This window comes from Myotis yumanensis, unplaced genomic scaffold (genome assembly GCF_028538775.1).
Source record: "Myotis yumanensis isolate MYYU_CA2020_CCGP unplaced genomic scaffold, mMyoYum1.0.hap1 SCAF_1, whole genome shotgun sequence".
Lineage (NCBI taxonomy): Eukaryota > Metazoa > Chordata > Mammalia > Chiroptera > Vespertilionidae > Myotis > Myotis yumanensis.
The window spans coordinates 206,075,265-206,102,433 of record NW_027223752.1 but is presented as its reverse complement, the minus strand read 5'-3'; the positions used below and the strand labels follow the sequence as shown (position 1 = coordinate 206,102,433).

The following is a 27,169-nucleotide window of genomic DNA, read 5'->3' as shown; positions in this document are numbered from 1 at the left end:
TGTGCAGAGCAGCCTGGTGGCCCCGCCTCCGCTGTGCAAGTGGCCATCTTGTGGTGGCCATCTTACGACATCACGCAGGAGGGTCACTTAGGCTTTTATTAGTATAGAATAGATAGTATAGATGGCAGCCATCTTGTGACATAGCACGCGAGGGCCACCTAGGCTTTTATTAGTATACATTTTCATAGAATTCCAGATTATCATAATCACAGTCATGAAAAAGGATGGAAAATCATAATTATCTTGGAAGCTCTATAAATGTACTGTGATACTGCATTCTATACTTGCTTTCTTCTACAATAGATTTTATTTTTAAATCGATATCTCATTTCTGTCCTTTTAATTATTGAAATCTTTAGAGTTAGAATAAGCTTTGATATTTAAAAATATAAACTGGTATCAAGTTTATTACACTAGGGTTTGTTCTACATCTTCAAAAAAAGAAAGTAATCACTACTGTAAAAATTTAACAAGTACTCTATTGTGTGGCTTTTGTCAGTTTTTTAATTAATTAAAAAAATGTTTTTAAATATTTATACTGATTTCAGAGAGGAAGAGATAGAAACATCAATGATGAGAGAGAATCACTGATCGGTTGCCTCCTGCACGCCCCCTACTGAGGATCGAGCCCACAACCTGGGCATGTGCCCTTGACCAGAAATAAACCCAGAACCCTTCAGTCCATGGGCTGACACTCTATCCACTGAGCCAAACCAACTAGGGCTATATTGACCTTTTTAATGTACTAAGGATTAAATTAGTATGTAACTTAAGAGTGGTCATTACATATTCTCCACATTGCTGCACTTATTCCTAAACACACACAATTAAAACAATGTAAATCCTATCTAATAAAAGAGTATTATGCAAATTGACCATCACTCCAACACACAAGATGGCCATCGCCATGTAAACACAAGATGGCCAGCAGGGAGGGCAGTTGGAGGGACCAGGCCTGCAGGGGAGGGCAGTTGTGGGTGATCAGGCCAGCAGGGGAGGGCAGTAGGGGGGGAGCAGGCCTGCAGGGGAACAGTTAGGCGTTGATCAGGCTGGCACGCAGAAGTGGTTAGGGGCAATCAGGCAGGCGGGCGAGCAGTTGGGATTCAGCAGTCCTAAATGGGCAGTTGGACATCCCTCGAGGGGTCCCAGATTGGAGAAGGTGCAGGCTGGGCTGAGGGACACACACACCCCCTGCATGAATTTCGTGCACTGGGCCTCTAGTCCTATCTAATAATAGAGAAACATGGTAATTAGCCGTACCTCCGCTACCCTTCCCATTGGCTAATCAGGGCGATATGCAAATTAACTGCCAACCAAAATGGCGGCCGACAGCCAGGCAGATTGAAGCGAACAGGAGGCTTGCTTGCTTTAGTGATGGAGGAAGCCAACGTTCCCCGCCTGCTGCTGCTGGCCTCTGAGCTTGCAGTTTAAGAAACATTGTTACAAATATAGAAACTAAACAAAACCCCAGAAACCTGCTTTCAGCCAGCGGGGCTTCAGCCAGTAGGACCGCAACATTGTTTCAATTATAGAACAAACGCAGATCCCTGCTTTCTGCCAGCCGGGATCTCAGAGCTGGAGTGAGCAGGATCGCAACAGTGTTACAATTATAGAACCCAAACAAACCAGATACCTGCTTTCAGCAGCCGAGGCCTCAGAGCTGGAGCCAAGCCTCAGAGCTAAAGCTGGCCCAGAATAAAAAAAAAAAGGAAAAAAGGACAGGTTGGGAGCTTCAGTCACCCGCCAGCCTGAAAACAGCCCTCAGCCCCTCACCCAGACTGGCCAGGCACCCCAGTGGGGACCCCCACCCTGAAGGGGGTGTGACCAGCTGCAAACAGCCATCATCCCCTCATCCAGGCTGGCCAGGCACCCCAGTGGGGACCCCCACCCTGATCCAGGACACCCTTCAGGGCAAACCAGCCGGCCCCCACCAGTGCACCAGGCCTCTATTCTATATAGTAAAAGGGTAATATGCCTCCCAGCACCAGAATCAGCGGAGCCACGAGGCCTCCCGGCACTGGGATCAGCATGACAGGGGGCAGCGCCCAAATCCCCTGATGGCCCTGCGGCTCTGTGTGTGACAGGGGGCGGGGCCCCAACCTCCCTATCCGCCCTGCTCTGTTTGTGACAGGGGAAGGTGCCCCAACCCCCTGATCAGCCCTGCTCTGTGTGTGACAGGGTGTGGCGCCCCAACCCCCTGATCAGCCCTGCTCTGTGTGTGACCGGGTGCAGCGCCCCAACCTCCCCCGCCCCCCCACGGGCCCTGCTCTGTATGTGACGGGGTAGAGCCATAACCTCCCCATCGGCCCTGCCCTGAGTGTGAGAGTGGTGGCGCCCCAACCCGCTGATCGGCCCTGCTCTGTGGGTGATAGAGGGCGGCCCCCAACCCCCTGATCCGCCCTGCTCTGTGTGTGACAGGGGGCGGTGCCCCAACTCCCCTATCGGCCCTACTCTGTGAGTGACAGGGGGGAGCTCCTCAACCCCCTGATGGGCCCTGCTCTGTGCGTGACAGGGGGCAGCGCCCCAACCCCCTGATCAGCCCTGCTCTGTGCGTGACAGGGGGTGGCGCCGCAACCTCCCCATCAACCCTGCCTTGAGTGTGACAGGGGGCGGTGCCCCAACCCCCCAATCGGCTGTACCCTGAGCGTGACTAGGGGTGGCATCGCAACCCCCCAATCCCCCCTGCTCTGTGCATGACAAGGGGTGGCGCCCCAACTCCCCAATCGGCCCTGCTCTGAGCCCACACAGGGGCTGCACCCAGGGATTGGGCCTGCCCTCTGCCACCCGGGAGCAGGCCTAAGCCAGCAGGTCATTATCTCCTGAGGGGTCCCAGACTGCGAGAGGGCACAGGCCAGGCTGAGGGACCCCCTCTCCCCCCCGAGTGCACAAATTTTTGTGCACCGGGCCTCTAGTTTATTATAATGAACTATGCATTTTCACTCACTGTCCTGCATTGCAATTTCTATGCCAGTATCATATTATTAACTATTGGTGGTTCTGGAGGTTTTTAATTTTACTTACCTCTTTTGCACCAGATTCTTTCAGCAATTTGATTATGGGTGAGATGGTATTGCCTCTCACAATTGAATCATCTATAAGAACAATTCTTTTGCCCTTAAAGTTGTCCGACAATACTCCAAATTTTTTTGCAACACCAAGCTGCCTTAGCCTCATGTTTGGCTGAATGAAGGTTCTTCCTACATACCGATTTTTACATAGTACCTCCACATATGGAAGCCCACACTGATAGAGAATAAATAAAAGGATAATTAGCAGCAATATACAGGAAACTTTAGGTTTTTATTTTCTCTAGGTCATTTTTCAATATGTACATAAAAATTTTAAATGTGGTTGTTATTCTGAACTCTCCATTATGAGATTACAATTTTCCTCCATTATTTAAACTGTAGAGGAAAAATACAAAAAAAAAAATCACTCAAAGTAATATACTTAGTGGGAAAACCAATTCACTTTATTAGACTTTGTAATGCTTCTCTCTTAAATATTATTGTTTCTTTATCTTGGAAGAGAACACTAAGCATGTGAAGACATTTCAAAGAATAAATCACTGTCAGAAAAACTAACATATTTAAAAATTATCAGAAAGAAATTAAAACCAATAGGCTAAGGAAATGCTTTTTGCAGCATTTCTCTATCTTTCAGGCAAAACTTCTCTAAAATCTGTGCACATTATTTCTTTAAAAAAATTAATGAACTAAGCTTTCCAACATAGTTAGTGTTGAGTATTATATCCTAGGACCACTATCTATTATAATAAAAGCGTAATTTGCTAATTAGACCAGATATCCTTCCGGACGAAGCCGGGCTGCGAGGGAAGACCGGGTCCCAGATGCCTGCCAGCAACCAGAGAAAAGCCTGGGTCCCGGGTGCCAGAGGGAAGCTGGTGCCCGCAGCCAGGGGAAGGCCTACTCTTGCATGAATTTTGTGCATCGGGCCTATAGTAGTTTTATAATCTACCCAGTTATGAAAAATATGAAATTAAGCATAGTACTAAGAACAGTATACAAAATGAACATAAATAGCTTTATCATCACCTATGCTCAATAAAAAATGAATATATAAGTGGCTTGTGATGGTACTTCAAGAAGTAGGTTTTAATAATAAGTAAACATTACCACTAATGTCTATATATATTCATGACATTATCTTTTAAAATGAAGATCATTCTCCTAGTCTTCAGGTGAAGTTTTTTGTGGACTCCACTAAAATAGTACCATGGAATGAAAAGGCTGGGAAATAAGTAACTTGTAAAGAAACTGACATTTTCTTTTTCTTTTTTACTTACAATAAACTAATGAGTTTCTCTTTCGATTTTATTATTATTTAAAGATGTTTTTACTGATCTGAGGGAGAGGGAGAGAGAAAAACATCATTGGTCAGCTGCCTCCTGCAGCCCCCTATTGGGGATAGAGCCAACAACCAGGCATGTGCGCCCTGACCAGGAACTGAACGAGTGACCTCTTGGTGCACGGGATGATTGATGCTCAACCAACTGAGCCACACCAATTGGGCAATGAGTTTCTCTTTATAGGGAAGGGTTTCTAATTCCAGTGCTAAAAGAACAATTCACTGAGTGTCAAGAAAATACCTTTCCAGCATAACCAAGAGCAGCGGGCGTAGCAGATTCTGGGACAGTGCTAACCAAATCTGCATCCACAGGTGCTTCAATTGCCAGCTGCTGACCACAACGGTATCTTACTGTGTAAACCATTTGGTCTGGAATGTTTGAAAAAGGAAATAGATTATTTTTACATAGTGTAACAGCCTAATAACTAAGAAACTAGCTTGTTAGAACTCTACAGATTGAATACAAAAAACAAAAAACAAGACATACAAAAACACTCCAGTGGAAATACATAAACTGGGGAATTCACTATTTTTTAAAAGGGACTTTCATGCATATCTGAAAATCATAATCCTGACTACTGAAAGGAAAACAACATCCAAGAGTCAGATGAAAAGAAAAAATTGTGATCTTATGACTTTTAGGCTCAGTCCCATATCCACAACATACAACTATGTGCCTTCAGAGAGCCAAATACGTGAATGCCTTTGTGCAATGAGATAAATACCAGATTTACATTGATAAAGGTATTTTACTTACCCTCAAATATGCTATCTGGTCTTGCAAAATAAACATATTCAAAGATACAAAAAGCCATTGGGTTTCCTTCAGACCTTGGTATAATATCAAGAGTTTGGACATTGTCTCTGGATATTTCCACTATTTCTCCAGGCAAGATTTCACGGTAATATCTTAGAAAATCATATTAAAGAAAGAAGACTTTAAATAAACTAGTCCTTAAGGCTTTTCATAACATATGTAGTCTCTTCCTTTGTAACGGAAAAATAGTTCGATTTAATATAAAGTCTAGAGATGACTAAAAAAAATAAACAATATTCCTTCAGCAGTAATATCTGTAAATCTGTTACCCCTAAATTCTAACTTAGAATTAAAAAAAGAGAAAAGGCCGTAAGTTTTATTGATTTTTGAAAGAATAAAGGCTAAAAGAATATTATATCCTGGCTTAAATTTTTTTATCATAACTATTCCTTGTTGAGGAGAATTCTTCCTTTCTAAAATAAGTCTCATGGTGTTTTGAAAGCAAGATTATAGTTTCAGAATTACAACGTATTACTGGCACATTAAAGTTAAAGTCAATGTAACTGCAGAGAACTATGCACGAAAACCCCTGCATTTCTAAGTATATGTTATAGATGAAATCAAAAAGAAAACTTATGTAAAAATAAAAATTTTTGTTGATGTGGGAAAACCCGATATACTAAGTAAGATAAAACTTACCTTGCACCAATAGATAAAAAACTACAAGATTCTGAAGACACCACCCATCCTTCCGATTCTAAAGATTTTTTCTCTGTAAATCACAAGATAATCAATTCAGTTAAGGGACTCAAAAAATGTTAAAAGGGACTACCTATTTCAAGACAATTGAACACCAAGTAGATAAATAATAAAAAATCCATAGAATATCCATTTTTATGACTTTAAGAGCACATGAGTCTTCATTTAACTAGATCCAAAGATAAAATTTAATAATCCCAAGCCCTGGCCCTGTGGCTCAGTTGGTTGGAGCATCGTCCCGTACACTGAAAGGCTGCAGGTTCGATTCCCAGTCAGGGCATACCTAGGTTGTGGGTTCAATCCACAGTCGGGGCGCATCCAGGAGGCAACTGATTGATGCTTTCCTCTCACATTGATGTTGATGTCTCTCTCTCTCTCTTTCCTTTCCCCTCTCTCTAAAATCAATACACATATCCTCAGGGGAGGATTTTTAAAAACATGAATGATCCCAAGATTCCTCCAAACATTTTGACTTCATGGCTCAAACAAGACATCTGCTAAGAAAATCACTGAAATTATACTACACAATTGAAAAAGTTGGGCAAAGGATATGAATAGGCAATTCAGACAGTTAAAAATAGAAATGTCCCTTAAATATTAAAAAAGGGGCTCATCCTCAGAAATACTCAAGGAAATGCACTTTAAAAATAATTATCATTTTTTTCTTTTTCACCTAGTCCCTCCTCACTCATAAGATTCCTATATAGCTAATGATTTCGGGGGGGGAGGGGGGGGGCAACAGAACAATGAAACTATATTCCTTCTGGAAGTTCATTACCTTTATTTTTCAAATCAGATACAGGAATAAGTCGACCAATGCAGAGAGGGCGATTTCCATAAGGATCTCGTACTGCATAAATGACATCTCTGTGCATTATAAGTAGGGAGTATGCTGTGGGCGCTTCCTTCATTAAGTTTTTAATCCTAGAATTAATTAAATAATTGAACAAATTATTTCATTTATAAAAACATGCTAGGCAAAAAATCAACAACCATCAAAAAAAATGCCAGGCAAAGCTTTCATTATCAGATCAGCAAGCTTAAATTTATTACCTTGCTACCCAGTCTGGAGTATCATCTTGTTCCTGAGGAGGGGTATATGCCAGTAACTGGGTAATCATTTCACTATCAGAACTTGTTGACAGACCAATACCATGGCGCAGGAGCTATTTAGAAGGCAGAAAAGAGCAATCATTAGAGAGGAAGCTCCACTGCACCCCCCAGCTATAGCCCACCATAATAGGAAGAGATAAGGCACTGTGTGGATCAGGGGTCCTAAAACTTTTTAAACAGGGGGCCAGTTCACTGTCCCTCAGACCGTTGGAGGGCTGGACTATAGTTTTAAAAAAAACACTATGAACAAATTCCTATGCACACTGCACATATCTTATTTTGAAGTAAAAAAACAAAACGGGAACAAATACAATATTTGTATTTGCATGTGGCCCGCGGGCCATAGTTTGAGGACCCCTGGTGTGGATGATCAGTTATGAAAATCCTGCCTTCTACTAATGGTATGTGTATATGATAATAGAGAACAATTGCTGGATGCAATTGGAAGTCTCTGAAGGTTTTCAAGCAGAAAAAAAGTGCTTTAGGAAGTGTATATAAAAGCTTTTGAAAGCTAAGTTGGAAGGAATGTAGAGCTGCAATGGGGGAGAGCTGGGAAGGCATAGGATTTGGGAATGTGGTACTAACTTTCTCAGCCCCTGACACTCCTGACAAATAGGACACACTCCCACAAGAGTGGCACACTATAGTGGGGACTCTCAAGTCAGGTTTGTTGGCTCACTGATTAGAAGAGAGGAATCAATTGTACTGAACAATTACATGTAGAAGATGTAATAAAGATTGGTTGAGTTCGGCTCACGGACGCTGCAGAGAAGTTATTCTCCATCACTGCTCAGCAAAATCATATATGCTCACTGCTTAATCATCACTTGTACTTCTTCATTTCATTTTTCCAGTTTCCTTGCATTAGTATAGTGTCACTGGATTTTAAGAGCTTATTTATGACTAAAGATGTTAATCATTTCTCATGCATTGCACAATGAAATACCATGTTTTTTATTACTATTTTACTCTGGTGTTTTTCTTTTTGGTTGTATCAAACTTGTGTATTAAATATAATCATATTCTGTTTAAAATAAAATTGGTTGAGTACACTCAATGATGATCACGATGTTCTGAGAAAGACTGACCAGGACAAGGGCATCACCAATGTAATGCAAAGGCTGAGTTTATACAAACACTACAGAACATTTTCAGTAGCCAGCTGAACGTGCAGAGATAAAGTCTAGCATCTAGGTTATGGGGTTTTAAGGTTATGTCTAGCAATAATGACCTAGGTGTTGAACTGAACTGTTAGTGTTTACCTCCAAGTGGTGAGTTTTTAATTAAACATTTATGCTTTCCTGATTTTCTGAATTAAAACATTATTTTTAAATTTGGGAACACAAAAACATACATAATATTATTTTTATATGAAATGCCAGAGCCCGAGAAGAGGGCAGGAAGGACAAAGCTCTGAGGAATAACTTAAGCTAGAATCAAAAATAGTAGGGCAGGTGGTACAGAAACATAGGTTCTATATATTTTCCATTCACAATTCACCATCATTCAGTTGCTGTAACTATTTATCCCATATGAATACCTGATTCTAAGGAGATAATGGAGTGTGAGAGTGTGTATGTGTGTGTGTGTGCATGTGTGTGTATGTGTAACCTATTATTAAATACCCCTTGAGTGCCGAAACCGGTTTGGCTCAGTGGATAGAGCGTCGGCCTGCGGACTGAAAGGTCCCAGGTTCGATTCCGGTCAAGGGCATGTACCTGGGTTGCGGGCACATTCCCAGTAGGAGATGTGCAGGAGGCAGCTGGTCAATGTTTCTCTCTCATTGATGTTTCTAACTCTCTATCTCTCTCCCTTCCTCTCTGTAAAAAATCAATAAAATATATTTAAAAAATAATAATAATAATAATAAATACCCCTTGAGGTTTTTATTTCTGGGATTACCAAATCAAGATTATTGGAATCTAATGAACTAAAGAAACCTGGCATTAATTAATGAATGGCAAGAATGGATGAATATGAAGCTACCAGGAATATAAAAATACCAGGTACTTTTTAAAAAGGGGGGAGAGGGAGATGAAATGATGAATGAAGGAATAGGCACAAACAGAAAGCTTCAAAAACTGCCATGTGAACAAAACAATATAATTCTCTTTGCACTTTTCTAAGACTGATTCCTATAATTGTTTCCAAATCTCTTTTTCTTATATTTACCATATGAAAGTTTATATTCCATTTTTTTCTTAATGCTTTTAACACAGGGACAAAGCTAAAGTGATTGTAAGAGTCCATAAACCCTAATTTCTCTGTGCTTCTGATACCAGCTATAAGTCAAATTTTCCAAATCTCTGAAGTAGTACATCAGAATCTCCTTAAGAGCATATTAAGTACAGGCTCAGCACCCCCACCCCAGGCTCTGGGGTGATATCTTGGAGTCTGTAATTATAGCAAGTACTCCAGATAATTCTGATAGTTGTTCTTGCAGTTAGGTAATGGGTGGCAACAATTAGAAAACACTCTTTACCAAGATCCTCAGTAACTTCTTTTTATTAATTTACCCCAATCATGAAAAAGCGTTTTTAAAAAAAACGTACCTTTTTCCTTAATCGAGCAGCGTTGACCAATTCGCCATTATGTGCCACAGCTATTTTCCCATGAAGTGTTTCAACAACAAAGGGCTGACAGTTTTCTAATTCAGAGTTTCCTGTGGTGGCATACCTCGTATGTCCAATTCCAAGATTTGAAGGATATAATTTCTTCAAATTATCTTCAGTAAAGACATGATTTATAAGACCCATTCCCTTGCAAAGTCAAAGTAAAAGCTCATCTTAGAAAAAAACACAAAAACAAACTATTGGGCTAGTGAGTAGAGGCTTTAATAAGCCTCTGCTCAAGCACCCCCAAGTTAGACAATGCAGTCTGTGTTTCGGAATTCTAATCTTAAAAATAGATGAACCTAATTATAAGAACTGTATAGCACTAAAAAAAATTTTTTTGAGGTGGAATTCACATAATAAACTAACCATTGTAAAGAAAACCATTCAGTGGCATTTAATACATTCACAACGTTGAAATGCTTGTTTCATGAGATACTTTTTGTTGAAACATTGAAGGACAGGTGTATTAAATAATAAAACTTGTCAAATATAATAAACTAAAATATTTGCATTTTAAAAATTCAAAGCATCTTAAATGACCTGTTTGTGTCAGTCTAGCAAACTATCACTGGGAAAGAAATGCATCCTAAGTTGACAAATAGAAAAGATTGATATAAAGAGTAACTTCTATGTGCAAATTATTTATTCAAATTTCCTTCTCCCACCCCCATATACTAGCTAACATCTGGCTACTATTATCTTTATAATCCTCTTTTTAATGTTTAAATATACCTTGTGTGTTCTGTATGTCGGTACTGAATTCCCATCACTGATGACAATACCAGCACTCTCCTGACCCCTGTGAAAATAAAAAAGTATCAACTTAAATTTACCCCATTGATATGGTTAATAAACTTTATGAAACATCCTTTTCACAAAAGAATTGATGAAGTCAGTCTGACAACACATTAAATGCTACTAGTACTGCCCGGCCGTCATGGCTCAGTGGTTGAGCTTTGACCCATGAACCAGGAGGTCACTGTTTGATTCCCAGTCAGGGCACATGCCCAGGTTACGAGCTCAATTCCCCAGTATGGAATGTGCAGAAGGCAACCGATCAATGGTTCTCTCTCACCATTGATGTTTATCTCTCTCTTCTTCTCCCTTCCTCTCTGAAATCAATAAAAATATATATTTTTAAAAATACTACTAGTACTAATGTCACTTCTATTCATGACAATGACGATGATTATCAGTAATATGATATTGTCTGCCTTTTAACATGACAGACACTGTCCTAAGCACTTACATGAATGATCTAACTTATTAGACTTTCACAATAATACTATGAAGTAGGTACTGTGATTCCCATTCCCATTTTACAGATGAGGACACTGAGGAAACAGAAGTTAGATAACTTGCCCAGTGAACAAAGAAAGCAGTGGCACAGCCAGGAGTAGAATACAGACACCCCGACTCCAGCACTTGTGCTTCTAACCTCTGTCCTGTGTGACCTCTAAATAGGTTGAGTGTGTGGATGAGTATATGGATATAAACTAAAACCTCCAAATAACATAGCAGGTAAAATGCTTAGTTGTGGTACTGGAATTATAAGCAAAATTTACCTTAATGCTTTCCTGCATTTTCCAAATTTTCTCTAACAAACAACACTTTTGTTATTAGAAAAAAAATAAATGTTTTTTAAAAACCCTATGCCTATCAGGCAATCTGTATCTCATTTTGAACGATATTATAAATATCCAATGGCCCTTGGCATGAAAAAGGTTCCCCACCCCCAGTAGAGGATCTGCACCACTTTGGAGTACAAACTCAAAATGATAAAATAAAGCTTATAGCACAGCTGGTGTGGCTCAGTGTTTGAGTGTCGAACTATGAACCAGGAGGTCACTATTTGATTCCCTGACTCCCCAGGTTGAGGGCTTGATCCCCAGGGAGAGGAGGCGTTCAGGAGGCAGCCGATCAAGGATTCATTCTCTCTCATCACTGATGTTTCTCTCTCTCTCTCTCTCTCTCTCTCTCTCTCTCTCTCTCTCTCTCTCTTACTCCCTCTCTGAAATCAATAGAAAGATTTTTTTTTTAAATTTATTTTACCCCTAACCGGTTTGGCTCAATGGACAGAGCATCTGTCTTCGGACTCAAGGGTCCCAGGTTCAATTCCGGTCAAGGGCATGTACCTTGGTTGTAGGCACATAACCAGTAGGCAGTGTGCAGGAGGCAGATGATCGATGTTTCTAAATCTCTATTCCTCTCCCTTCCTCTCTATAAGAAATCAATACAATATATTTTTTAAAAATGTTTTTTAAATAAAGCTTCTAATTACTCAATAATTTTTAATGATTCTCAATAAGAGCTCTACGTACTAGATGTTTATTAACAATTTTTTTCTAGAGAATATATATCCGTGTAAAATACAAAGTAAATGTCTACCATATATTTATGCATACATTAATAATACATTAATTTATTTGGTAAAGAGAATCTTTTTCACAATTACATACTGTAATTGTTTAGGCATTTTATTTTATTTTATTTTATTTTTTTAAATATATTTTTATTGATTTTTTACAGAGAGAAAGGGAGAGAGATAGAGAGTCAGAAACATCGATGAGAGAGAAACATCGATCAGCTGCCTCCTGCACATCTCCTACTGGGGATGTGCCTGCAACCCAGGTACATGCCCTTGACCGGAATCGAACCCGGGACCCTTCAGTCCGCAAGCTGACGCTCTAGCCACTGAGCCAAACCGGTTTCGGCTGTTTAGGCATTTTAATAACAAAAATTACATTAAGTTACTTGCAGAGTAAAAAAAATCTAAAAAATTAAAATTATTTTACCAAATTATCAATGCATTAAATACTATGCTGAAAATAGATATGCATAAGATTATATACCCTAACATACTGAATAATTTGTGACTTAGGATTTATTTCTTTAGTGGTCTTTAAGTTAATGATACTAGAAGACTAAGAGATTTATATCAGAGGAAAAATAATTAAGGTTAGCCATAAACCTTGGGGCAGAAAGAATCTCTGCCAACCATTCCCAGAACAATTTTTTAAAAATCAATAACATTTAGCGAACCAGATTAAATCATGTAAGAAACTAAATCTTTAAACAAAATGGTTTAAAAAAAAAAAATGGTTTCCTGCCCTAGCTAGCTTGGCTCAGTGGATAGAGCGTCGGCCTGCAGACCAAAGGGTCCCGGGTTGGATTCCAGTCAAGGGCACGTGCCCGAGGCTGCGGGCTCAATCCCCAGTAGGGGGCATGCAGAAGGCAACCAATCAGTGATTCTCTCTCATCATTGATGTTTCTATTTCTCTCTCCCTCTCCCTTCCTCTCTGAAATAAAAATAAAAATAAAGAAATGGTTTCCTTCCCTTTTGTCTCAAGGGTAAATTTTCCCTAACAGCTGAAAGGAATAATGTTTGGAATCACTTAGGTCCTGGAGTCTTTTATTACAAATTCCTGTTTAATGCAGTTTCTTAAGTTGCTCCCCTCAGGCAGTTTGAACCAGTTAAAATAGATCATTTCAGCTCTTTGGAGCTTATTGAAAGTAGTTTTCTGGTTACCTTGGAAACAAAAGCATGGCTAGAAATAGTGAATCATTTGCAGGTCACTTTTAACCCTTTGCACTCCGCTGTCCCCTCTCAGGGGACATCGGAATTCTAGCATATCACTCGGATGTCCCCTCTCAGGGGACATTGCAGTTTATTAGTGATTACGGGGAATTGAGTTATTTCAACGCAACTTTTTGAGACATGCATGTTTCCCTGAAGTTTTATCTTGAAATGGCACAAGAAATTAAATCAAAATATGGTAAAATTACTAAGATATATACAAGAAATGTCAGCGGGTTTTGTGTCGGATTAAACAATAAACTACACATTCCCGAGGTGGGACAAAGAAAACGGGAGTGCATTGTGTGTTCTAACAGGAAAACACTTGGTGGCAGGCGTCAAACCACTTATTACTGTCAAACATGCACTAATCAGCCTGCAATGCATATTGGGGAGTGTTACAAAACTTATCATACTGTACAAAATTATAAACAATAAAATATTGTGGTTTTTTTTGCAAATATACATTCCTCGATGTCACCCAATTCATATAAGTCCAATATCATTATAATACGTTACTTGGTTCCAAAATTATACTAAATAATACGAGGGTCTGTAAATGCACGTTTCCGCCGCAAAGTAGCGTCGAGCAGCTGGTAGCCAATGTCCAGAATGGTTCGGAGTGCAAAGGGTTAACATGGAGAGAGGAGCAGGAAAGCACTGGACTGAGGAAGAGTGTCTGGAGTGAAATGATCTAGTTTAACCGGCCTGCTTATACCCTGTGACTCTCATGGACTCACATTCTACCGGGTCCTGGGCAGGGATCCCAGGGCCAGGTCTGGAATCTTGGGGGCTGGAGCTGGGGGAGCTGATGGCCGCCTGCACCTCCCTCTCACCTGGTGCTCAAGAGGGGCGCTGCTCTGGCTGGGGCTGCAGACGCCTTGTCCCCCACAGCCCGGCCCCACCACCTCCTCAGGCCATGTTGCGGAGCCACCCTAGGGCTCAGGGCAGGCCAGGCGGCCAAGCAGACTCACAGACCCCAGTGCTGCCACCTCTCACCATCAGTTTCTTAAAATGTTTACCACCTGTCTGCTGTAAAGTCTGAAGGTGAAAACTGCTAAAGCCACTTATCCTTACTCTCCTTTACATGTATTGCAGTAAGGTTAGTTCTTATTTACAACTAGAGGCCCAGTGCATGGATTTGAGCACCGGTGACCTGGCCTGCGGGGATCAGCCAAAACCGGCTCTCTGACATCCTCCAGGGGTGCAGGATTGCAAGAGGCTGGTTCTCAGGTGATGCACCCAGGAATCAGGCTCCCTCCTCTCTGATTCTTCACCAGAGAACTATAGCTATTAAGTCACCACAGCTTGGCAGCTCCTGTGTGGAGTGTCTGCCCCCTGGTGGTCATTGTATGTCATAGTTACCAGCCAGTCAGCTGATCACCTAGCCTTTTATATATATACTAGAGGCCCGGTGCACAAAAATTTGTGCACTGGGGCGGGGCGGGGGGGTCCCCCAGCCTGGCCTGTGCCGTCTCACAGTCTGGGACCCCTCGGGAAATAATGACCTGCTGGCTTAGGCCTGCTCCCGGGTGGCAGAGGGCAGGCCCAATCCCTAAGTGCAGCCCCTGGTCGGGCTCAGAGCAGGGCTGATTGTGGAGTTGGGGCGCTGCCCCGTCATGCACAGAGCAGGGTGGATCGGGAGGTTGCAATGCCACCCTCAGTCACGCTCAGGGTAGACTGATTGGGGGGTTGGGGCACCACCCCCTGTTATACTCAAGGCAGGGTCAATGGGGAGGTTGCGGCGCCACCCCTTGTCACGCACAGAGCAGGGCCAATCAGGGGGTTGGGGCGCTGCCCCCTGTCACTCACAGAGTAGGGCCGATCAGGGGTTTGGGGCGCTGCTCCCTGTCACTCACAGAGCAGGGCCGATCAGGGGGTTGGGGCGCTGCCCCCTGTCACTCACAGAGCATGGTCCATCAGGGGGGGTGGGGCGCTGCCCCCTGTCACTCACAGAATAGGGCCGATAGGGGAGCTGGGGCACCGCCCCCTGTCACACACAGAGCAGGGCGGATCAGGGGTTGGGGCGCTGCACCCTGTCACACTCAGGGCAGGGCCAATGGGGAGGTTATGGCTCTACCCTGTCACACACAGAGCAAGGCCTGTGGGGGCGGGTTGGGGCGCCACCCTCTATCACCCACAAAGCAGGGCCGATCAGGGGGTTGGGGCGCCGCCACTGTCACACTCGGGGCAGGGCCGATGGAGAGGTTATGGTTCTACCCTGTCACACACAGAGCAGGGCCCGTGGGGGCGGGGGGGTTGGGGCGCCTCACCCTGTCACACACAGAGCCACAGGGCAATCGGGGGATTGGGGAGCTCCCCCCTATCAGGCACAGAGCAGGGCTGATCAGGGGGTCTGGGTGCTGCCCCCTGTCACACACAGAGCAGGGCGGATAGGGAGGTTGTGGCCCCGCCCCCTGTCATTCACAGAGCCGCAGGGCGATCAGGGGGTTTGGGCGCTGCCCCCTGTCACGCTGATCCCAATGCCGGGAGCCTCACTGCTCCGCTGATCCCGATGCCGGGAGGCATATTACCCTTTTACTATATAGGATAGAGGCCTGGTGCACGGGTGGGGGCCGGCTGGTTTGCCCTGGAGGGTGTCCTGGATCAGGGTGGGGGTCCCCACTGGGGTGCCTGGCCAGGCTGGCTGAGGGGCTGAGGGCTGTTTTCCCGCTGGCAGTTGACTAAAAGCTTCCAACCGCTCCTTGTTTTCTTTTTTTTTTTTTTTTTATTCTGGGCCAGCTTTAGCTCTGAGGCCTCGCTGCTGAAAACATGGATACAATGTTGCGGTCCGGGGCTAACTGAAAGCCAGTTTTGTTTAGCTTCTTATTTGCAACATAGTAATAGTTGCTTAGAGTTGCAGTTGAGAGTCGGGCAAGTGAGGCGGGGAACGTTGCAGTCTGCAGTTCCTGGAGGAAGCAAACCTCCCTGCTCGCTTCAGTGCATGGCTGCCGGCCGCCATCTTGGCTGACAGTTAATTTGCATAAGGATACGCTGATTAGCCAATGGGAAGGGTAGCGGTCGTACGCCAATTACCATGTTTCTCTTTTATTAGTGTAGACTAGAGGCCCGGTGCACAAAAATTTGTGCACTCGGGGGGGAAGGGGGTTCCTCAGCCCATCCTGTGCCCTCTCCCAGTCTGGGACCCCTCGGGAGATAATGACCTGCTGGCTTAGGCCTGCTCCCGGGTGGCAGAGGGCAGGCCCAATCCCTGGATGCAGCCCCTGGTCGGGCTCAGAGCAGGGCCAATTGGGGAGTTGGGGCGCCGCCCCCTGATACACACAGAGCAGGGCCCATCAGGGGGGTTGGGGCTCCATACCCTGTCACACACAGGGCAGGGCCCAACAGGGGGTTGAGGAGCTCCCCCCTCTCACTCACAGAGTAGGGCCAATAGGGGAGTTGGGGCACCGCCACCTGTCACACACAGAGGAGGGCGGATCAGAGGGTTGGGGCGCTGCCCCGTCATGCACAGAGCAGGGCCCATCAGGGGGGTTGGGGCTCCGTACCCTGTCACCCACAGAGCAGGGCCCATCAGGGGGTTGGGGAGCTCCCCCCTGTCACACACAGAGCAGGGACCATCAGGGGGTTGGGGTGCCGCCACTGTCACACTCAGGGCAGGGCCGATGGGGAGGTTATGGTTCTACCCTGTCACACACAGAGCAGGGCCCGTGGGGAGGTGGGAGTTGGGGCGCCGCACCCTGTCACACACAGAGCAGGGTCGATTAGGGGGTTGGGGAGCTCCCCCCTGTCACGCACAGAGCAGGGCCGATCAGGGGGTTGAGGAGCTCCCCCGTCACTCAAGAGTAGGGCCGATAGGGGAGTTGGGGCACCGCCCCCCGTCACACACAGAGCAGGGCCAATCAGGGGGTTGGAGCGCCGCACCATGTCACACACAGAGCTGCAGGGCGATCAGGGGGTTGGGGAGCTCCCCCCTATCAGGCACAGAGCAGGTGGATAGGGAGGTTGTGGCCCCGCCCCCTGTCACACACAGAGCCGTAGGGCCATCAGGGGGTTTGGACGCTGCCCCCTGTCACACTGATCCCAGTGCCGGGAGGCCTCGCGGCTCCGCTGATTCCGGTGCTGTGAGGCATATTACCCTTTTACTATATAGGATAGAGGCCTGGTGCACTGGTGGGGGCCGGCTTGTTTGCCCTGGAGGGTGTCCTGGATCAGGGTGGGGGTCCCCACTGGGGTGCCTGGCCAGCCTGGGTGAGAGGCTGAGGGCTGTTTTCAGGCTGGCGGGTGACTGAAGCTCCCAACCGCTCCCTTTTATCTTTTTTTTTTATTCTGGGCCAGCTTTAGCTCTGAGGCTTGGCTCCAGCTCTGAGGCCTCGGCTGCTGAAAGCAGGTATCTGGTTTGTTTGGGTTTTATAATCGATACACTATTTCAACTCCAGCTCTGAGATCCCGGCCGGCTGAAAGCAGGTTTTTGGGGTTTTGTTTAGCTTCTATATTTGTAACAATGTTTCAAACGGCAAGCTCAGAGGCCGGCAGCAGCAGGCGGGGAACATTGGAGTCCTCCATCACTGAAGCAAGCAAGCCTCATGTTCACTTCTAGCTGCCTGGCTGTCGGCCACCATCTTGGCTGGCAGGTAATTTGCATATCGCCCTGATTAGCCAATGGGAAGGGTAGCGGAGTGACACCAATTTGCATGTTTCTCTTTTATTAGTGTAGACTAGTAGCCTGGTGCATAAAATTTATGCACATTAAAAGGGGATTAGTTAGAGAAAATATTTTAATATTGCTATTTGCCCTTTCTCTATAATAGAAGTGTCAGATATGAAAGAAAATTAGTAAAATGTATTTGAAAATCTTCCTCCTACCAGAGACTTGGGTGCACCATAGGACCCAGAGTCAAGTTCCCACCCACCCACTTGTACCTCAAGATCACGCAAGACCCAGACCCAACTGCCCCCCCAATTGGGCTAGATCCAGACACGGCCGGCCCACCCTTGTCAAGCCCCACCAGGCAGGGGTGCAGCCTCAGGTCCCCTGGCCTGGGATAGGGGGCATGGCCTGAGGTCCCCCGGCTTGGCACCAAGGCAGAGGGTGCACCTTGAGATCCCACGTCAAGCCCCGCTGGGCGGGGGGTGCGGCCTCAGGTCCCCTGTCCCGGTGCCGGGGCAGGGGGCACGGCCTGAGGTACCTCATCAAGCCCTGCCAGGTGGGGGGCACAGCCTGAAGTCCCCTGTTAAGCCTTTCCGAGTGGGGACGCAGCCTGAGGTCCCCTGGCCTGGCGTCAGGGTGGGGGGCGCAGTCTGAGGTCCCATCAAGCCCTATAGGGGTGGGGGTGGGGGGAGCAGCCTCAGGTCCCTGCTGATTGCTCATTAATGCTCATTATGGGAACTTGGCCTCCGCTGTGGGCATAGCCATCTTGTGTTACGGAAACCCCTGCCTCTGCTGTGGGCACTGCCATCTTTGTGGCAGAATGACAGTCAATTTGCATATTCCCACTTTATTATATAGGGCTAATGACCTGGTACATGAAATTCGTGCACGGGGGTGGGGTTGTCCAACCTGGCCTGCACCCTCTCCAACCTGGGTCCCTTTGGGCAATGTCCAACAGCCGGTTTAGTACGATCCTTGTGGGATATCCCTTTCGCAATCTGGGATTGCTGGCTCCTAACCGCTCACCTGCCTGCCGGCAGCCTCACCCCCAAATTCCTCCCCCACAGCCTGATCGCCCACAACTGCCCTCCCTGCCAGCCTCATGGCCCCCAACTACCTCCCCTCTGCTGGCCTGCTTGTCCTCAACTGCCCTCCTGTCGGCCTGATTGCCCCTAACTGTCTCTGCCTCGGCCCCACCACCATGGCTTTGTCCGGAAGAACGTCCAGAAAGTCTCCTGGTCTATTGGCATATTACCTTTTATTAGTATAGACTAGTAGCCCTGTGCACGAATCCATGCACCAGTAGCTCGCCGCCACCCTCCAGTAGCTCTGTGCCCACTGCCCCGCCCTCCTGCCTCCCCTCTCATAGCTTGCTGCCCTGCCCCCTCCTGTAGCTCTCTGCTGCCCATTTGTAGCTCACTGCCCCATCTCCTGATGATCCGGTCGTTATGCGGTCGGTCGTTATGCTTCATGGTGTAATGACCATTTGCATATTACATCTTTATTATATAGGATGTAGAATAGAGGCCCGGCACACAACATTTGTGTACGGGAGTTGGGGGGTGCCCCTCATCCCAGCCCGCACCTTCTCGCAGTCCAAGAGCCCTTGGGGGATGTCCGACCACCGTGGAGGTGGGAGAGGCTGCTGCCACCGCTGCTGCACTCGCCAACCGTGATCTCAGCTTCTGGCTGAGCAGCACTCCCTCTGTGGGAGCACACTGATCACAAGTGGGCAGCTCCTGTGTTGACATCTGCCCCCTGGTGGCCAGTAAACATCATAGCGACTGTTCGTTCTGCTGTTCAGTTGGTTTGCATATTAGCCTTTTATTACATAGGACTAGTGGCCCAGTGCACGAAATTCGTGCACTAGGGTGGGGGTGGTGTTCCCCCAGTCCAGCCTGCACCCTCTCCAATCAGGGACCCCTTGGGGGATGTCCGACTGCCTCTCTCGCAATCTGGGACTGCTGGCTCCTAACTGCTCACCTGCCTACCTTCCTGCCTGATTGCCCCTAACTGCCTCTGCCTGCCTGCCTAATCACCCCTAACTCCTCTGCCTGATCGCCCCCAACTGCCCTCCCCTGCCGGCCCGATCGCTCCCAACTGCCCTCCCCTGCCGGCCCGATCGCCCCCAACTGCTCTCCCCTGCCAGCCAAATCACCCCCAACTGCCCTCCCCTGCTGGCCTGATCCCCCTAACTGCTCTACCCTGCTGGCCTGATTGCTCTTAACCACCTCTGCCTCAGCCCCGCCACCATGGCTTTGTCCGGAAAGACGTCTGGAAGGTCTCCAGAAGGTCTCCCGGTCTAATTAGCATATTACCCTTTTATTAGTATAGATAGATGAAGTTAAAACGAGGAAACAAACGAAAGAGCTCTTTGTCAAGCATTAAAATGTAACAATGAAAGATGTTACCAAATTGAATCTAAAAGCGCTATCATATTCCCAAACAGAGTTTACAGTGTACTGCACTGTGATTTTTAAGGCAGAATACTTCTAAGATTTTGAAAATGGTTAATCCTACATGGCCATTTAAAAGTTTGGTTGTAGAGGTTAATTATTCTTTGTCTTTGAGGTTACAGTTTTGATTATGGAACCCAACCTCACTAGTTTTTTAGCACAACCTTCAGTTACAAAATATCTGAATTTTGTAAATAAATTGCTATTCTCTTTGTTTTCTAACAGAGGAAGATACCATAAATACTGCTTCAAAAGAGGTGAGCAACCCAAAGCACAATAAAGTATCACTGGTTCAGGTATAGGATCTGAATCATTCCATTTTAAATGTTATTTTGATATATAAAATCTAATATATATCAGTTTAAGTACTTATGGGGAAGTACTTAATGTATATCTCTATTACATATATTGCCTCATTTTATCTGGGCTGGTAGAGAGAATATGGTAGGGGAGGAAAGAAAATGTCTATTCCTACTTTTAGTAAAAGAAATAAACACTCAGGCTCTCCATATCCATAAATATCCAGTGAAGATTACTTATTGATGAAAAGCAGCTAAATTATTCTCACTAATAATATTGGTGATTAGTCTACCTTATAATTAAAGAGATGTTTTACATGAATATGAATACATGAGAAAAATCTTGACCCTCATTTTGAAATTACTGTAATTCTCATTACTTTATGTCAAGCCAGGTTGTTATAAATGAATGATATTCAAATACAAGACTTATCTATAAGGCTGAATAACTGTAAATCATGTTGAATAACTGTAAATCATGTAAATATGATTACCTATGACTTATAGGTAATCATATTCCTTTAGAAGATGCTAAAAGTCATTTACAGATTATAATAGTAAACAACACAGAAGCTGGAAAATACTGGTGTGATAATGAGGTGAGAGCACTTATACACATATGGTCTGATGAAAAAATTAAGCAAATGCTTAAAGGGACCACAAGAAACAAAAAAATATTTGAGGAAATTGCCAGAAGCCTAATGCGGTTTGGAATAGACAGAGATTGGAAACAATGTTGTACCAAATACAACAATTTAAAATATGAATACAGAGTTTTATAAAAGAAAAATGGCAACCCTCAAAGAAAAATGAGATTTTATGAAGAAGTTGACTGCATCCTAAGACAGCCTCTCAGAACTGACAGAGGGAAGCATGGTAACCTTGGAATTGATCTTCTTAAATAAAAGTCTATCAACTTTCCTCTTTGCGTTTTAACTTAACAAGAAGGACTTTCAAAATAAAATCCTAACACTATTTGTATATTCAAATGATTCAAAAGTATAAAATACATACCAAATTTAAGTGGAGTCAATTTCTTTCCAAATTTTGTACCAAAATATTTGTAATTCTTACACTCATTATTTCTGTTCAATTGTTTAAATGTTCTTACTCTAGTGTACTTAAATGCTTGAAGACTATATAATTCTTCTTTTCCTTTATTCTTTTGCTTATTTTAAGAATTATTTGAAGGTCATGACAAAAAATAAGACCTTTCCACATCAAGAGAAAAGCACACGAAGAGGATAAGGGCCTGAGAAATGCCAAATTTTTCCACATTGAGAAAAACTTGCTGCTTTTTTCTGATAACAGAGATGTTTAATCCTGCCCTTGGCAAATTAGACTAAATACATTGTTTATGAACTGTGTGAGAGCAAAAACTGCTGAAAAATTATTTTCTTCATAGCTTATTAAGAGTGAAAGTAACAGTAAATGGAAGTTTTCCCACAGTTAGAAAATTCTGCATTATACATTTATCATGAACCCTTAAATTAAGCCTTTACAGTGATTGCTATAAGAAGACATGGAAGTAAAAGGGAAAAAAAACCCACCTGCAAACTAAATTCTGAATTTTGGTTTTCTCCAAAGGTAGTAATGGTGTAACATTTTAGTAATTCTACAATTACGCCAACCTAATTATGTGAGCTGTAATTTAAAACTGACCCATTAAAGATATCAGGAAAGGCAAATAAATGTGGTGTAACATATTCAGTTTACATTATTTCTAACAGTAATGAATGATTTGGTTTTCAAACAAATCACTTTTCCAACAGCATTCCGGAATGAATTAAGCCCGAGATCTGAGGTTCCACTGTACTTCTAAATGAACCTATCTGGGATTTAACTATCCAGTAAATAACTGTCCACTTTTGATAATCCATTTCATTTTTTTTAAGTATATTTTCATTGACTTTAGAGAGGAAGGGAGAGGGAGAGAGAGATAGAAACATCAATGATGAGAGAGAATCATTGATCAGCTGCCTCCTGCATGCCCCATACTGGGGATCCAGCCCGCAACCAGGGCATATGCCCTGACTAGAGATTGACCATGACCTCCTTCCTGGTCCATAGGTTGACGCTCAACCACTGAGCCACGCCTGCTGGGCAATCCATTTCATTTTATATGAAATAAATAATGTTATAAATTTCATTTATTCTGTTATCCTGAGACTAAATATTTTAGGTCAGATTATGCAGACAAAAACAGAACCAAAATCAATGCAAAAGTGATAGATATATCACCTTCAAGGTTTGTTTTAGGTAGATAATGTATAACGGAGAAATTCCTGCGGAAAACTACAGGACACTGAAAAAAGAGATAGAAGAAGACATAAACAGATGGAAGAACATACCGTGTTCATGGATTGGTAGAATCAATATCATCAAAATGTCCATACTACCCAAAGCAATCTATACATTCAATGCAATCCCCATTAAATTACCAATGGCATATTTCACAGATCTAGAACGAACGCCCCAAAAATTCATCTGGAATAAAAAAAGACCTCGAAAAGCTGCAGCATTCCTGAGAAAGAAGAACAAAGTAGGTGGAATCTCAATACCAGATATCAAGCTATATTACAAAGCCACTGTTCTTAAAACAGCATGGTACTGGCACAAGAACAGACATATAGATCAATGGAATAGAATAGAGAACCCAGAAATCGACCCAAACCACTATGCCCAATTAATATTTGACAAAGGAGGCAAGAGCATACAATGGAGTCAAGACAGTCCCTTTAATAAATGGTGTTGGGAAAATTGGACAGATACATGCAAAAAGATGAAACTAGACCACCAACTCACACCATACACAAAAATAAACTCAAAATGGATAAAAGACTTAAACGTAAGACGGGAAACCGTAAAAATACTAGAGAAATCTACAGGCAGCGAAATCGCAAACATATGCCGAAGGAATTTCTTCTCTGATACTGCTCCTAGGGCAATGGAAACTAAAGAGAAAATAAACAAATGGGACTACATCAAAATAAAAAGCTTTTGCACAGCAAAGGAAACCATCAACAAAACAACAAGAAGGCCCACTGCATGGGAGAACATATTTGCCAATGGTATCACCGATAAGGGTTTAATCTCCAACATCTACAGGGAACTCATGCAACTTAATAGGAAGATAAACAATCTAATCAAAAAATGGGCAATGGACCTAGATAGACAGTTTCGAAAGAGGACATACAGAAGGCCGAAAGACATATGAAAACATGCTCAAAGTCACTAATTATACGAGAGATGCAAATCAAAACAACAATGTGGTATTACCTCACACCTGTCAAAATGGCTATCATCAACAAATCAACAAATGACAAGTGTTGGAGAGGATGTGGAGAAAAAGGAACCCTTCTGCACTGCTGGTGGGAATGCAGACTGGTGCAGCCACTGTGGAGAATAGTATGGAGCTTCCTCAAAAAACTAAAAATGGAACTCCCATTTGACCCAATGATCCCACTTCTAGGAATATACCCCAAGAAACCAGAAACACCAATCAGAAAGAATATATGCACCCCTATGTTCATAGCAGCACAATTCACCATAGCTAAGATCTGGAAACAGCCTAAGTGCCCATCAGCAGATGAGTGGATTAAGAAACTGCGGTACATCTACACAATGGAATACTACACTGCGGTAAAAAAGAAGGAACTCTTGCCATTTGCAACAGCATGGATGGAACTGGAGAGCATTATGCTAAGTGAAATTAGCCATTCAGAGAAAGATAAAATACCACATGATCTCACTCATTTGTGGAATAGAGAGAACAACATAGACTGATGAACAGGTACAGATCCAAAGACAGAGAAACAGCGATCAGTCTATCAATCCCCAGAGGGAAAGTAGGGGAGGGAGGGGGTAAGAGGAAGAGATCAACCAAAGGACTTGTATGCATGCATATAAGCCAAACCAATGGACACGAACAGGGGGCTGAGAACATGAGTGGGGTTGGGGGGTTGGGGGTTAATGGGGGGATGAGGACACATTTGTAATACCTTAACCAATAAAGAAATTAAAAAAAATAAATAAAAAATAAAAATAAAATGCATACCAAAAAAATTAGCCTTCTATATTTGGTCAAACATTTAATTAACTCACTGCTAATGCCTTGGCAGGGCCACACCAAATGATTTCTTGGGTCTAATCTGCCCTCAGACCAGACATTCCCCACCCCTGCCCTAATGGGTGAGTACTTTTCTAACTTAAAATCTGACTTGGCCCTAGCTGTTTCGGCTCAGTGGATAGAGCATCAGCCAGGTTGAGGCTAGATCCCCAGTAGGGGGCCTAGTGCAGGGGGCAGCAGATCAACGATTCTCATCATTGATTCTGTCCCTCTTCCTTCCTCTCTAAAATCAATAAAAAAATATTTTTAAAAATAAAATTTTTACTTGACTAGAATTATGGGTGAGAACCAACCTTCCCAGGGCACCCTAATGATTTTATGTGTACATAAGAAAAACCTTATGTAATCAAACAATCACATTTTTATTGTCATTATCTTGTATTACCTCATCATTCTTTCACATAAAAGGGCCTGTGGGAAAGTACATGTAACTAGGAATCAAGCTGTAATTAAAAAATTCAGCCCTTTCTCTTCAGGGATATATATTTAATGAAGGGATAATGGGGATGAACTTTTTGATTTATTTTCACTAAAATGTAAGTATTTTTTAAAAATTCAAGGTCAGTTCATATTAAAATGGTCAAGCAACTCTATAGATCCCTAGATTTTACACACCTCTTCCCATGACAGAATACCCAAAATAACTCTCCTAAGAATGTTATAAACTAATGAGGCTCTGGACTACCATAGAGATTTTTACTTTTTCCTTGGATTATATATCTAATCCTCTCCATAAATGTATTTTAAAACAAGATCTTTCTTAGTCAATCCACAATTAGCAGATTAGTGTCATTCAAGGTAAAATATTCTTTTCAATTCATCCCAGATTCTAAGTGACTCTTCGTAAACAAGGAATGCAAGATGTGAAACTCAAAGTGAAATATGTGGGACCCTGAGAAGAGGGAAAAGTACTTCTAATTTAAGCTGGTTAAGGGAAAGCTGATCATTTGAAATGCCTTTATACACGTTGCACCCATATTGCTGATAAGTGCTATTGCCAAGATCCTTAACTGTTCTACAAGTTGTTGCTGTGGCATTACCTTATGAAAACTTCGGGATACTTTCAGTGATAATGTCAAACCTAGGTTTATATTTCTTAACCCAACGGAATTGTTTATATCAACTAACAGGTCAGAGAGATAGAAAGCAAAATTACTAAGCTCAAAGGGATCTACCAATTTTTCCAAAATCAATGTGTATCTCGTCACACAGGAACTACTCCACTCCCCCTTTGTTAGAGAAGGCAGTTACTCTTTGGCATCTTCTTACTACTGATCTTCTCATTCCTTATCTAAAACGTAATCTTATGAATCTTTTGTAGATGGACTAGTCCCTGTAATTGGTTTATTTGCAGTTAATGTATATGAAATCTACATTCCTTTTGAACACCAACAAAGTCCTGTTTCCCCGGGTTTGAACTCTAGGATCCCTAAGTTCCCATTGCTATGACACATTCAAATCAACAACTGGCTCGAAAATCTGCCCTTGCAAACAAAAGCTTGCGGTGGTGTCTGCAGGTCCTGGACTAGCAGCCACCCCACACGAGCCTATCACAAGCGCGGCTCCGGGCTCTGAGAAATTAAAACGGGCACGCACCGGAGGGAGGCGAGAGATCCTAAAGATCATTCAGGGGTGGGGGTGGGGAGACAGGCTACAGTCCCGGGAGGCAAGGTAGCCCCCGCGAACGCCTCGGTAACCTCGTGCATGCCACAGGCAGGTACGGCATTCCGGTCCTCAGGCGCACACAGGATCGCCTGCTCGGGCCGCAGAGAGCAGCCTGGACTGGTGGAGAAAGAAGCACGCGCCACACCACCCTTCCCCTTCCCCGGGGAGCTCACCGGTGCTGCAGCCCCACGAGTCCCAGAGCGATCACATGCGGCACATCTAACTGCGTGGGCCACTCTCCCGAGCTGATGCACCCGAACACGCCGCACTCCTCTCGGATCCCCGACTCCTCCAGCTCCATGTCGCCAGAGAACCCACGTGGAGGGAGCCGCCGCCGTCGGGTCTAAGCACCAACCTGCTGCACGCTGGGCCCGGACGCCACAGAAGCTCGCGCCCGAGACAGCTGCTTCCTTCCCAGCCGCTCAGCCCGCGCTACTGCGGCGGCGCGTGCTTTCCAAGAAAGATTGTGAACGAGACTAGCTTGCTCCCGCCCCCTTCCCCGACTCCTCCAGGCCCACCAATGAGCGAGGGCGGAGGGAGGGGCTCCGGGCGGAGGGGCGGAGTCACGGGCTCCGGGGAGGTGGAGCTAGTTCTCCACTGGAGCCCCGCTGGAAGCCAATTTTTCGGCACGTGGAGATCCCCGTTATTTTCCAGCTCCTAAGACTGGAGTGAGGAGACTAGCGGGGTTCACGTCACTTCTCTCGCCGAGGATGTAACCTTCGAACGCCCCCACCCACAGGCCTTCCCCCGCCGTCGCTACTTGGTACACTCCAACCTCTGACCCGCTCTCGCGGCAGAGAAGGGAGCCCCATCAGCGAGACC

At 44.3% G+C, this 27,169-nt stretch overlaps 1 protein-coding gene across 3 annotated transcripts in view; it reads right to left on the bottom strand.

Moving 5' to 3' along the window:
• PPAT (phosphoribosyl pyrophosphate amidotransferase) overlaps positions 1-27,081 on the bottom strand; it is a 32,285-nt gene extending 5,204 nt beyond the window's left edge. The window contains exons 1-9 of one of the 3 annotated variants that reach the window (XM_070396186.1): positions 26,521-27,081; positions 10,345-10,411; positions 9,550-9,756; positions 6,938-7,050; positions 6,663-6,808; positions 5,825-5,897; positions 5,126-5,277; positions 4,610-4,737; positions 3,022-3,243 (exon numbers count right to left, since the gene is read on the bottom strand). In XM_070396186.1, coding sequence (XP_070252287.1) covers positions 3,022-3,243; positions 4,610-4,737; positions 5,126-5,277; positions 5,825-5,897; positions 6,663-6,808; positions 6,938-7,050; positions 9,550-9,756; positions 10,345-10,411; positions 26,521-26,648 — 1,236 coding nt within the window. In that variant the 5' untranslated portion in view covers positions 26,649-27,081. Of the gene's footprint in view, positions 1-3,021; positions 3,244-4,609; positions 4,738-5,125; positions 5,278-5,824; positions 5,898-6,662; positions 6,809-6,937; positions 7,051-9,549; positions 9,783-10,344; positions 10,412-26,520 lie in introns of those variants that run through there. The other 2 variants (XM_070396202.1, XM_070396194.1) reach the window with 2 other exon arrangements.
• Between the last annotated feature and the right edge of the window lie 88 nt (positions 27,082-27,169).